This window comes from Vombatus ursinus, unplaced genomic scaffold (assembly GCF_900497805.2).
Source record: "Vombatus ursinus unplaced genomic scaffold, bare-nosed wombat genome assembly UNPS02014786.1, whole genome shotgun sequence".
Taxonomy (NCBI): domain Eukaryota; kingdom Metazoa; phylum Chordata; class Mammalia; order Diprotodontia; family Vombatidae; genus Vombatus; species Vombatus ursinus.
In genome coordinates this window covers 43,945,231-43,959,071 of record NW_020954564.1, presented here as the reverse complement: position 1 = coordinate 43,959,071, position 13,841 = coordinate 43,945,231, and the positions used below count along the sequence as shown (strand labels likewise).

At 41.7% G+C, this 13,841-nt stretch overlaps 1 protein-coding gene across 1 annotated transcript in view; it reads right to left on the bottom strand.

Moving 5' to 3' along the window:
• Nucleotides 1-828: 828 nt before the first annotated feature.
• Nucleotides 829-13,841, bottom strand: part of LOC114047096 (ribosome-recycling factor, mitochondrial-like) — a 56,878-nt gene continuing 43,865 nt past the window's right edge. Inside the window, exon 7 of the mRNA XM_027867822.1 lies at nucleotides 829-1,564. Coding sequence (XP_027723623.1) covers nucleotides 1,487-1,564 — 78 coding nt within the window. The 3' untranslated portion in view covers nucleotides 829-1,486. The remainder of the gene's footprint in view (nucleotides 1,565-13,841) is intronic.

Genomic DNA, 13,841 nt, shown 5'->3' with positions numbered 1-13,841 from the left:
TTTCTTAATGTACTGTAAGATTTCATTAGCTTTTTTGGCTACCATATCACAATAGCAGATTCATATGAGCTTGCAAGCCACTAAAACATCAGATCCTTTTGGGAAGAACATGTCTTATAGTTGTGACACTGAATAGAAAGCATCCATCACGTGAACTGAGGGAAGAAATTATACTTGCTCCAAGATTAGTGGGGCTCCATGGAAAGATGGCATGATGTGACTTGGATTTGAACCCTGCCTCAGACACATCTCAGTTGTGTGACCCTAGGTAAGTCACCCAATCTCTCTAAGCCTTGGTTCCCAACTCTTTAAAACTGAAGGAGTTGGATTTGATAACCTCTACGGTGCCTTGTGGCTCTAAGATTTTGTTCTGTTCTAAAATTCAATGCATTCTAACCTACCTTACAATTCTACACTCTATGCTCTTTGCTCTAACACTGTGTGTTCTGTTCCTTTTCAGCTCCAACATTGTATGTTCTAAGGACCCTTTCAGTTCTAGCATTTGGTGATTTTGAGATTCAACATTTCTGTTCCAAGCTTGAACCTCTTGTTTTTTTCCCAGGCAATTTTATCCTTTGACAAAATTCAGTAACTTGGGCAATCTTTGACAAGATTCAGTAACTTGGGCAAGTCACTTAACCTGTCTTGAAATATTTCTGTGTATATTATTTCTAAGGTCTCTTCCAGTTCTAAAATCTTCTATTTCCATGAAGGTGGGCCACTCCAATTGTTTTTATTTTTGTTTTTTAAGTTACTGGAACAAGGGTAGCTCAAGTCAAATACTAGTGGGAGATAAGAGATGGAAATGAAAGATTTCATCCTTGTTGGTTGTTTTTATTCATTTCATTTTATTTAGACCTACTTCATCAATGAAAACTCACTACAGGCAAAATACAGAGGCATTTAAAATTGGGGCCTAGCTTCAGAATATGAATTACAGGTAAAGTTCTCCAACAGTGAACATGGAGTTCAACCTCAGGAACAATTAGTAGCACAATATGCACCCACTTTCTCATTCCAAAGGAAGAAAATAAGCACACTAAAGATTCCTCGAGGTAGTGCTTAACAGAAGACAGAGAGATAGAAGGTCACAGACAGAGAAATCACACAGGGTCATAATTTACTAATACTCCTGCTCCCTTAGGAACATCAAAAGAAGGAAACTGAGCCTGGCAGGGGTATATTTCACAACTACAAGTATTTATTTAGTGAAGGCATGCCCAGCATAAAACCACTCCACATTAAGGTCACCTAAGAGTTATAATGGTCCAGTCCTATACAAGTTGATGTTGTGGTTGGAGACAGTAGACAATCTTTTGGCTTGAATAAGACATCCAAAAAGGATACTCCTAAAAGTAACACAAAAAGCATAGGAGAGAAGAATCCAGTCAAATGAAATGCTCCAAAACTTTGGCCCTAAAGTACAGCCTAGGGCATTGTTGCTTCTGCAGACTTCCCAAAGCTGGCTTCATTGGGAGTTTCCTTCTTATCCTAAGAGTTCCTTGGTCTTCAACGCCAAGTGCTTGTCCATCTCAGCTACTGTGTCATCTGCCATTTGTCCAATCTGCAGTGAGACACAACAAGAGTCAGGAATTCCAATACAAGGCAAATTCAGTGCTCCAATACAAGGATTCCCCCTGTGATGTTGTACCAACCCATGTCACGTTGTGATAACAATATGAGTACATGAAAATCCGACCCCATCCAAAGATCTCTTCTAATCCTATTTCTCCCTCTGCCTATACCCTTTGATTGGTGGAAAGCATCAAGGCTGGTCACTTAAAAAATGACTGCTGAAGATTGTAAGGATAATCAAGTTTGAAAGACTTAAGCAATAACTCTGATCCACACAATGACCAACCACAGTTACCAAGAACTCATTGATGAAATGTGCTATCCATTCCAGATAGAGAGCTGATGGACTGAGTGCAGATTGAAGCATATTTTTTTTTCCTTTTTTCTTTTTCTTTCTTTTTTTGGATGTGGCTAATGCAGGAATTTGTTTTGCATAACTATACATATTTGTAATGAGTTTTAGTTTTTTGCCTTCTAAAGGGGTCAGGAGGGGGAAGGCAGAGAGTAATAATTAGAAACTGAAAATAAAATAAAATTGAATTTTAAAAAAAGAACACAGTTGCTAAGAAGGTCCAGAGGACATGTTACTCCCCATGCCCCACTCCACCCTTGTCCCTACCTTCCCCTAAAGAGAAGAGAGGAAAGAAGAGGAGGTTCTACCAGGTAGAGATATTCTCTGTTGCAGTGGTTCTCAAAGTGTGATCTGGGGACCCCTGAAGGTCTTTGGAGATCTTTTTTTTGGGGGGGGAGTTCTGTAAGGTCGAAATTATTTTCATAATAACACTAAAACATTTTAATTTCTAATATGGTAATTATTAATTAATATATTTAGCCATATAAACAAAGATTCTTGGGAGGGGGGACTCAATAATCTTTAAGAGTATAAAGGGATCAAAAGTTTGAGGGCTGCTGTTCTATTCTATTATCATCTGGCTACACTTCTACAATACCCTTCTAACAAGTCTTCCCACCTCTACTCTTTCTCTTCTCCAATACATCCTTCATACTACTGCCAATATAATCATCTGTATGCACAGATCTGGTGAGGTCATTCTTCTGCTCAATAATCTTCAGTGGCTCCCAATGACCTATTGAGTAAATTTCAAAATCTTTTGCCTGACATTTGAGGGCACCACATAATCTGGTGACACCTAAACCTTCTAGCCTTATTACATATTACTCCCCTCTACCTATTCTATAATCCAAGCAAACTGCACTACTATATTTTCTGTACCCTCCTTACCCACCACATACCATGTTATTCCTCTTTCATTCCCCTTTGAAGGTAATGATTTTGAGAGGTTAAAAAAAAAAATCCCCTTGGACCTCCCATAGCACTTTGCACTTAAAATAAAACATGATACATTAACAGTTCCTATGTGTGTACCTCATCCTACGTGCTCTATAAGGAAAGGGAGCATGTCTTATCTCGCCTTTCTATTTCTCCCAGATCCTAGAACAGGACTATGGAAGAGAGCAGGTGCTTAATAACTATTCTGTTGAATGATCAACTAAATTACATAAATAGGGGAAAGGAGGAGAAATACAAGGAGGGGTAGGAAGATAAGAGTGAAGAAGGGAACTGAAGGCAAGAGATCCTACCAGGAAAGGAAATAAAAGAAAGAAAGTGGAATAAAAACAGGGACTCGCTGAGCTCTCCCACAAACCCCTCTGAATACCTGTAAAAACGACTCTAAACAAATTCTAGAGCAGCAGAACCCACAAAAAGACAGAATGAAACAAATTTCCAGCCCAAGACAACTTGGATGGTTGATGGGAAAGTCTGTTGCACCAGGCTGGGAGAAGAGCGCAGTTCAGCATGGGCTGCACAGGCAGCAAACCTGGAGCAGACCTCAGGGCACTGAATCACGGGCAGCTGTGGTGGTTTCCAGACTTCTCAACCCACAAACACCAAAGAAAACTCAGAAGGTCAGTAGGAAAGGTCTGTCCGACCTGGATGAGAGAGGAGCGGTGGTCCCGGCCCCAGCCTTGGTGCAGCCCTGGGGCAGTGGCAGTGGCGCTGCTCTTGGCCCACAGATGGCGGAGGCATCAAGCAGCTGATTAGAGGGGGATTGCAGGGATCTCTTTGCTGGCACTGAGGCAGGAATCTCTTTGCCCATGCTTGCATCTGGGTCATAGTCCTGAGTGGCAGTCCTGGGGCTAGGAGGAGCACTGGTGTGGCTGAACATGAGGAGGCAGTGGAGAGGGAATCCTCCTCACAGTTCCAAGGCAGAAAACAATGCTTGTGGTCACTCACAGATGAGAGCACAGGCCAGGAAAGGCCTAAACACCTCGCCCTTGATGGAACCACCCTGGAAGAACTGAAAATTCACAGGTCCCTAGAAATATCCCTGAAGACAGCTGCACAAAACCCCTGAAGCTTGAGACAGTACACCCTCCACACTGGAAGCAGACCCCTACCTTAACAAAGAGTTTAAAAGTCAAGTAATTGGCTGGGAATATGAGCAAATAGTGGAAAAATACTCAGACCATAGAATCTTACTTTGGAGACAAGGAAGATCAAAACATACACTCAGAAGAAGACAACAAAGTCAAAGCTCCTACATCAAAAGCCTCCAAGAAAAATATGAATTGGTCTCAGGCTATGGAAGAGCTCAAAAAGGATTTTGAAAATCTTCTAAAAGAAGTAGAGGAAAAATTGGGAAGAGAAATGAGAGTGATGCAAGAAAATTATGAAAAATAAGTCAACAGCTTGCAAAGGAGACCCAAAAAAATACTGAAGAAAATACACCTTAAAAAATAGCCTAACCCAAATGGCAAAAGAGGTCCAAAACACCAATGAGAAGAAGAATGTCTTAAAAAGCAGAAATGGCCAAATGGAAAAGGAAGTCCAAAAGCTCACTGAAGAAAATAATTCCTTAAAAATTAGAATGGAGCAAATGGAAGCTAATGATTTTATAAGAAATCAAGAAACAATAAAATAAAACCAAAACAATGAAAAAAATAGAAGAAAATGTGAAATATCTCATTGGAAAAACAACTGACCCGGAAAACAGATCCAGGAGAGATCATTTAAAAATTATTGGACTACCTGAAAGCCATGATCAAAAAAAGAGCCTAGACATCATCTTTCAAGAAATTATCAAGGAAAACTACCCTGATATTCTAGAACCAGAGAGTAAAATAGAAATAGAAAGAATCTACCAATCACCTCCTGAAAGAGATCCTAGGGGGGCAGCCAGGTGATGCAGTGGATAGAGCACCAGTCCTGAAGTCAGGAAGACCTGAGTTCAAATCCAGCCTCAGATCAAATACTTAACACTAGCTGTGTGACCCTGGGCAAGCCACTTAACCCCAATTGCCCCCCCCAAAAAAAGAGATTCCCAAAGGAAAACTCCTAGGAATATTGTAACCAAATTCCAGAGTTCCCAGGTCAAGGAGAAAATATTGCAAGCAGACAGAAAGAAACAATTCAAGTATTGTGGAAACACAATCAGGATAACACAAGATTTAGCAGTAGTAGATCCCTTCTACATCAAGGGATCACAGGGCTTGAAATATGATATTCTGGAGGTCAAAGGAGCTAGGATTAAAACCAAGAATCACCTACCCAGCAAAATTGAGTGTAATCCTTCAAGAGAAAAAAATGGACATTCAATGAAATAAAGGACTTTCAAGCATTCCTGATGAAAAGACCAGAGCTAAACAGAAAATCTGACTTTCAAATACAAGACTCAAGAGAAGCATGAAAAAGTAAACAGGAAAGAGAAATCATAAAGAACTTATTAAAGTTGAACTGTTTACATTCCTACATGGAAAGATGATATTTGTAACTAATGAGACCATTCTCAGTATTAGGATAGTTGGAGGGTATATATGTGTGTGTGTATATACACATATACATATATATATATATACACACACACATACATGTACATATACATACATATATATATATAGACAGAGGGCACAGGGTGAGTTGAAGATGAAGTGACGATATTTAAAAAAACAAAATTAAGGGGTGAGAGAGGAATGTACTGGGAGAAGGAGAAAGGGAGAGGTAGAATGGGGTAAATTATCTCACATAAAAGAGGCAAGAAAAAGTTTGTACAGTGAAAGGGAAGAGGGGGGAGATGAAAGAGAATGAGTGAACCTTACTCTCACTGGATTTGGCTTAAGGAGGGAATAATATACATACTCAATTGGGTATGGAAATCTATCTTACCCTACAGGAAAGTAGGGGGGAAGGGAATAAGAAAAGGGGGAATGATAGAAGGGAGGGCAGATTAGGGGAGGGGGTAATCAGAAGCAAACATTTTTGAGGAGAGACAGGGTCAAAGGAGAGAACAGAATAAACGGTGGGGCGGGACGGGATAGGATGGAGGGAAACATAGTTAGTCTTTCACAACATGACTATTATGGAAGTGTCTTGCATGATTACACATGTATAACCTATATCAAATTGCTTGCCTTCTCAATAAGGGTGAGTGGGGAGGGAGGAAGGGGGAGAAACTGGAACTCAGAGTTTTAAAAACAAATGTTAAAAATTGTTTTCACATACAACTGGGAAATAAGATATACCAGCAATGGGGTACAGAAATCTATCTTGCCCTTCAGGAAAATAGAAGGGGAAGGGGATAAGGGGACAGGGAGTGATAGAAAGGGGGGCAGATTGGGGGAAGGTGTAATCAGAATGCATACTCTTAGGGTGAGGGGAGAGATGAAGAGAAAATTTGGAACTCAAAATCTTGTGGAAGTGAATGCAGAAAACTAAAAATAAATTAAAAAAAAAAGAAAGAAGGTGAGAAAATTCTATAGGGTTACAAACTCCTTTATTCCATTCTATTCAACATACCTCTGTGAGTGTACAAGCCATTTGTGACTTCTCCAAAGTTACCTTCCTGCTACTGTGAATGTACCTTATATGTGCATAGTTATTTACATGTCATCTCCCTCATTAGATTTGAGATCCTGGAGGGAATGGATTATTACCCAGTGATAGATGGCTAGATGGCTCAGCATTTTGACTGATCCTTTTTGGCCTTGAAAATTTCCCCCTTTTTATTTTAAAATTTTATAGTACAATTTTTAGCCACCCAGGAACATATTTCCTATTGTCCCCGTATTACTAGTCCACCTAGCATCTTGTTTTCTCCCAATATTTAGTCACATGCTGAAGACGAAAGATTAAGACCTGAAACCAGCATATCTTTTCCCTAATATTCCTGAAAGGGAATATCTCACATACCAGACTCATTCCCTGGGGCCGAGGGAACTCCAAAGGCCAGCATACCCAGTTAGCAAAGTGCTGAACCCTCCCCCTGGGATAGGGAGTGGGAAGGCAGCCTAGTACAGTGGATACGTTGCTAGACTTGGAATCAGGAAGAACTGGACTTACATTCTCCCTCTCCTTCTTCCTATCTGTATGACTATAGGCTTGTGACCCAAACTATTGGAGCTTCAGTTTTCTCACCTGTAAAATGGGGCTAATAATGCCTGTAGCATCTAATTTAAAGGTGGTTGTGAAAGTTCTATATCAATGTAAGTTAATCCTAGAATATAGAGCAGAAGAAAGAATACTGGTTTAAATTCCAGGAACCCAGACTCCAACCCTAATTCTGCTACTTACTACCTGTATGACCTTAGGCAAGTAATTTTACCTCTCAAGGCCCCAATTACCTTTTCTACAAACAAAGAGGCTGAATTAAATGCTCTCTAAGATTCCTTCCAGCTCTAAAAACTCTGATCCTGTGAATCTGATTCCAAGGCTATGTGTGGACTCTTGGCCAGGATTCTGAAGCTGAAAATACGCAAAATATTCAAAGTAAGGAGAACTTGGAGCTGTTGGTGAAAGTGATGATTTCAGGCCCTCTTTCCTTAAGGACTGAGGGACACTTCTCAGGTGTCACCATTATTGCAGTCCCAGGTATTGAAATAGCTCAATTTGGCAAATCAAGTACATGAAGAAATTTATAATGTTCAGCTTTTGCCTACCAAGTTTAAATACCTTAGCCTCAAATTCCTAGGTTAGCATTATTACTAACAATACTATTTACTGCGAAGATGTATGATTTCATCATCAGTGTGGGCATTCCCTCCATTGCTGTGGATGCAAGCCCTTTGGTAAACAGTCCAGGAAGGTTGCTGTGGACAATGTCACCCTATAACCAATCAGGTGATGAATATCTCCAAACATAGCTGAGCTGGCTCTCAAAGGAGAGACACAGCCAAAGGAAAACTCTTAATGGAAGACTTTCCAGCTTGGTATGACCTGGCAGCACTTTGGTTTCACTGGACTGGTCCTCAAGGACTCAAGAATCACCTCTGTGGTTCTGGAAGACAGGGCCTTAAAGATAACAGGCTTTACAGCTGGATGAGGGCCCTACAAATTCAAGGCGGTTCCCTTAAAAATCTGGTGTCACACACTCTCTCAAGCCTCATCTCCCCTCTACCACTCCATGCTACAGCCAGGCTGGGCTACCCTGTTTCCCAAAAAAACCTCTGCATCTCCCCAAAGTCTTTGCTCAGGCTGTCCCCTGTGGCTAGGATGCAGGTGTGTGTGGGTGGGGTGGGGTGGCGTGGGGGGCATGTATTCATTCCCTGACCTGCACCTGTCAGATTCTTACCCATCCTTCAGAGCTGAATTCAAATACTACCTGTCTGACTTTGGGCAAATCATTTATAGGTTAACAGATTTAAAGTCAGAAGGGGCATTAGACATCATCTAATTGAATCCTCTATTTTGATAGATAATGAAACCGAGGCTCAGAGAGCATGACTTCCCCAAACGTCATACAGGCAGGAAGTGGTTGAGCCCAGACTTAAACCCAAGCCCTCTGACTCCAAAGTCAACACTCTTTCTGCTGCATAATACTGCCTCCCAGATAATGTATGTCCATTTAAATATACATATTCATGGTCACACACACACACACACACACACACACACACACACACACACACACACACACACCCCTCTACCTCTACCTCTAGGCTTCAGCTTCCTTTGATCCTAAATGCCACCTCCTTCAGAAAGCTTTCCTATCCCACCTCCACCCGCGCCCCCCGCCCCAAAATGGTGATGACCTTACCCTATCTCAAACTTCACACATATTTTGTCTCCAGATTTCTGATATACTGACTTTGGATTATTCTATGTTACAGTTACTTGTCTATGTGCCATATTCCCCTTCTAGACTATAAGCACTATTGAAAACAGAGACCACACCGTATTTTTCCAAGGATTCCACACTGCGCTTTGTACACAGAAAGTGCTTAATATTTAATTGAACTGTTGAATATGGTTCCTCATTAAACCTTTTAATAATATGATAAGATGCTTCTCAGCACCTCAGTAACCATGTTCTGACATCGTGGAGAACCCTTAAGAAAACATGCAGAAGTTTTGAATCAGGAAACAACTCAGAGGGCAGCAGAACAGCAGATGCAGGGGCTGAGGACACTCCCTCAGCCAATCATCACCTCCCTTTGTCCCATCCGTATTCCAGAATGCCTCCTGTGTGCCAGACCCTGAGGACAGAGAGGGCTTTGGCCAGCTTGCTTGCAATTCTGCTTTTTTTTCTCCTGTTCCACTTCTCCATCTGCCTTTTAAAAAAGATTACTCCATTCAATTCAAGTCCATTTTGCTGAATGCCTACTATAGTGTATAAAGAACACTACAGTGGGCACTGGCAGGGATATGAGGTTTAGATATGGCAAAATTCTGGCATTCAGGAGCTTACAATCCAGGAAGAGGTAGAGCAGCTCATATGTCTATGCCATTTTAAGGTTTATGAGTGTTTTTTCATCACCCTATGAAGTAGGTAATGTTCAGTATTATTATCCCCATTTTACAGCTGTAAAAACGATGATAAAGGGATGTGCTCACAACCATAAAGCTCTAAAGTGGGGGATACAATTTGAACCCAGGCCTTCAGCATCCTTTCTTCTACCTCATGTGGCTTTCATACAGAGTGAGGCCTACATTACATAATATGATATGACAAATATATCAACAGGTATAAACAAAAGGCTCTGTGAGGTCTGAGGAAGAAAGTTGTGCCCTAGAGGGGAGTTCAATTAAGGTTTCTGAGAGAAGACAGCATCTGGAGTAGATTCCAGGAAGAAAGCAAGAATAAGAATACTAGCTTCGACTTCAAGGTCCAGTTTAAAAGTTGCCTCCTCTAGCATGCTTTCCCTGACCTACTCTTCCCAACCCAACATCTTTTGTAGACAGTTAAGTGGCACAGTGGATAGGGTATTGGACCTGGATTCATAAAGACCAGAATTCAAATCCTGCTTCAGGTACTTAGTTATCTGCTTGACTCTAAGCAAGTCACTTAACTTCCCTCAACTTCAGTTTCCTTATCTTAAAATGGGAATAATAATAATTAATAATAACAATAATAATAATAATAGCACCTACCTTCCAAGGTTGTTGTGAGGACATGAAATAATGAAATGAAATAAAATAATATTTGTAAAGTGTTTTACAAACCTTAAAGCATTATATAAATACTAGCTATTAATAATAATAATAATAATAATTGACCTTTCCCACCCTTCAAATTCAATACCTTTGGTGTTCTTACTCTATTTTGTTTTACAATACAGTTTACTTTATGGCATTGCATATTTATTTCATATCATGCCAGAATGGCAGGGACCACATCGTCATTATCTCTGTACCAAAATCAACTCCAGCCCCTAACAGTGACTGGAACAGTGACTAGTACATAATAGATACTTATACATAGAAGAAGTTTCCTCATTCAGGAGATTCCCCATACCAAATCACTATCCCTATCCAATTACACAAACATATTTTAAGTACATACTCTGTGCTTAACTAGAGAAGCTAGGTGACACAGTGGATAGAGCACTGGGCCAGGAGCCAGGAAGACCTGAGTTCAAATCCAGCCACAGACACTTACCAGCTGTGTGACCCTAGGCAAGTCATTCAACTGTGTTTGCCTCAGTTCCCTCATGTGTAAAACGAGCTGGAGAAGGAAATGGCAAACCACTCCAGCATCTTTGCGAAGAAAACTCCAAAAGGGGTCACAAAGAGTCAGAAACGACTGAAACAACTGAACAATAGCAAGAAAGTACAGAATGCTGCTCTAGGGGTTAGGAAAAACACAGTTTAAGCTTAATTGTTGGTTATAGAATGAATACAAAAATACAGCTGTATATAGTGCTTTGTATTTTCAAAGCATCTTCACAAATACTATCTCATCTATCCTCATGACACCCTCATGAAACAGTCAGGGCAGGGATCACTGTCCCTGTTTTATAGATGGGGAAAGTGAAGCACAGAGGAAAGAAGCGACTTGTCCAGTGCCACACACAGTCAGGCCATGGCTGAGCTGGGACAGGAACCCAAGTTCCCTTCTCTAACTGCAAGACACCTGTTGTGCTATACTAGGGTGACAGCCCTGCTCTAGAGCGCCTGCCCCTGATCTGCTAGGGCTGGACAGCTGCTTGGAACAGAAAAGGTGAGAACTGGAGGAAAGCTCAGAGAAGGAATGTGAGAGGAGACTCTTTTTGTGGCAGAGGTGGGAACATAAAGTCACCAAGGACCCTTCCAACTCTGAAATTCTGCTTCTGTGAACAGGGCTGTAAGGGACCTCAGAGACCATCTAATCAAATCCCCACATTTTATGGGTGAGGAATCTGAGGTCCAGAGAAGAAAACTGATGTCCCAGTTCACACAGTCCCAGCTAAGTGGCAGAAAAAGACAAGAACTCAGGTTTGGAGGAACTGAGTCCTCTTTCCAGCACAGTGAAGGCTGTGCTAGGACCCCAGGGCCTTTCTGGGCTAGCCCAGGCTCAGGCACATGGCTGGGCTTCAAAGAAGGAGGGGAATGGACCACTTGAAATCCCTTCCAAAAGCAGGTCGGCCTTCAAGGCTACCTTTCCTGAAGCCTGCCTGGGAGTCAGGGGAAAGAGGAGCCCTGAGGCAAGTTCCTGGCAATCTGAATAGATGGCTTTCCTCCTTCTCTGCTTCTCAGCAGCCAGCACTCAACTTCTCTGTCCCTACTGGCAGCCTGGTTAGTTTATTTCTGAGTGGCTTCACTTCTCTGAAAGGTTTGTAGTGAAAGGTTCTTGGCCGAAGACGCCACCCGTAGCTGCCAAGTACTTTCATGTTTAGCAGGCCTGTTTCAGCAGCAGGACAGATCGAAGGTAAAACAGAAGGCCAGCAGATGTCAGAGCTAGAGAGGGGAGGACCTCAGTCCTCAATCAGCACAGCTTTGCCAGGCCAAGGGGCTGGGGGAGACTGGGAGGGAAGGAGGGAGGAGAGGGAAATTAAACCTACAGGGACACAAGTCTAGAATTGGACCTTTTCTTTCTTATAAACTCAAGAGTAGACAGTTAACTCCTTCTTCTAGAGAAATAAAGACAATCTTTCCATTGTGGAGGAAGCCAAATACTATAGAAGAAAATATTTGGAAAGGCAACACAGGGTAGTGGAAAGAGTACTAGGTTAGAGTGAGAAGACCTGAGTTGGAGTCCCAGATTGCTCCACTAACTTGCTGTGGGAGCTTAAAAAAGTCAGACCTGTTCTCTGAGTGAAGAAAATGTATTTTTTTAAAACTACAAAGTGCTACTGAAATTCAGGCTGTTAAATGAACTAACATTAGCCTCATATTAAAATTTGTGCATACATAAAGTAGATTTGGAAAGAGATTTGAAATACCCTGCAAAGATTTCGAAACACCCCACAAAGGATCCTAGCCCTTTAATGGCATTATTGCTGGCCTCTGTCTCATCAGTAAAAATTCCAACTCAATGTTTTACATGATGAATAGAGGAAATGAAACCATAAACAAAGGTATACTTCAAAAGACCCATGATTTCACCCTTGTGGGTATTCCCCACAACCAAGACAAATCAAAATTCCTCCGTGATTTAGTAGCTGTCTTCCCAAACTGCCTTGGCCAAAAAATTGGTGGTGGTGAGCCTCTCCACACGGAGAGACTGGTCTCACCAGAGGCAATTATAGACAATCACAGACTGAAGGCAGGAAGGGACCTCAGAAATCATTACCTTATCGATGAGGAAACTGGCTTAAAAGAGTCACAAACAATAGGTAGATAAGGCCTAGACTCATAATAAAGCAATACAACAGACATTTATTAGACACTTGCTGTGTGCAAAAAACATACTGCTAAATGCTGGAGGAAATAGAGCTTTGTCTTTCTAACTTGGGAGGAGCTACCAGGGCTTATACTAGACCACAGATCATCCTTCAGGTCCCTTCCAGGTCATTCCATAGTTAATGTTCTATGTTTAAAAGCCCATTCCAGGTCTATGTTCTATGTCCTGACATTTGGGGTTCTGAAGTTCCTTCCAGCAATATTTTAACATTATTTCTATATTTCTAACATGACATCCAATAGACAACAAAGCAACACAGACAGCTGACCCCTGAGCCAGGAAGAGCCAGGTTCAAGTTCTGCCTTTGACTTGGGGCAAGTCATTTAACTTCCCAATGTAAGAGGCAACTATCTAAGACTCTATGTTGGAGAAGTAGAGGGAGTTCTCTCGCCCAAGAGTATTCTTTATCAGTTAGAACATGGGTCCAGTCCCTGACGAGCTTCTTGGAGCATTTTCTCTTACCCAAGTGGCTCTCTTGCCTCTGCTGCTACTATTGTAGGCAAGAGGCCAATAAGCACAGGATAAATAAGGAAAGGCTGCCAGTCCCCAACGTTTCACGGCTTCTCACAGGAAAGCAGCAGCAATTTACTGATGCAGAGAAGGTATTGTGCAACCTCAGCAGGAGCCCTTCCTTCTCCTGCCCAAATGCCACAGAAACCCACTGGGTTCAGCTCAGGCCCTCACTTCTGCCTGATCTACAGTCCCAAGAACACTTTCTACCTTCCTTTTATGAGCCTGGTATGGTCTCTGAGCATTTGTCATTTAAATAACTAGAAGAAAGAATGAGGCAAGAGTTAAAGGAAGTAGAATCTACATGCTAGGTACATCTGGGGAAGGAAAGAAGGAAGGAAGGAAGGAAGGAAGGAAGGAAGGGAGGGAGGGAGGAAGGAAGGAAGGAAGGAAGGAAGGAAGGAAGGAAGGAAGGAAGGAGAAGAGAGGGAAGGACAGACCTCTGGGACATCAGATGACTATATTTGGTACAAATAATAACAACTCACATTTTTATAGCACTTTAAGGTTACAAAACCTTTTCTTCACAACCAGCTTGAGCTGTATCTCATACAGGTATGATTTCCCTCATTTCACAGATAGGGAAACTGAGATTCAGAGAGTTGAAGGGGCTTGCTCATATTCACAGCTAGTCTAAGT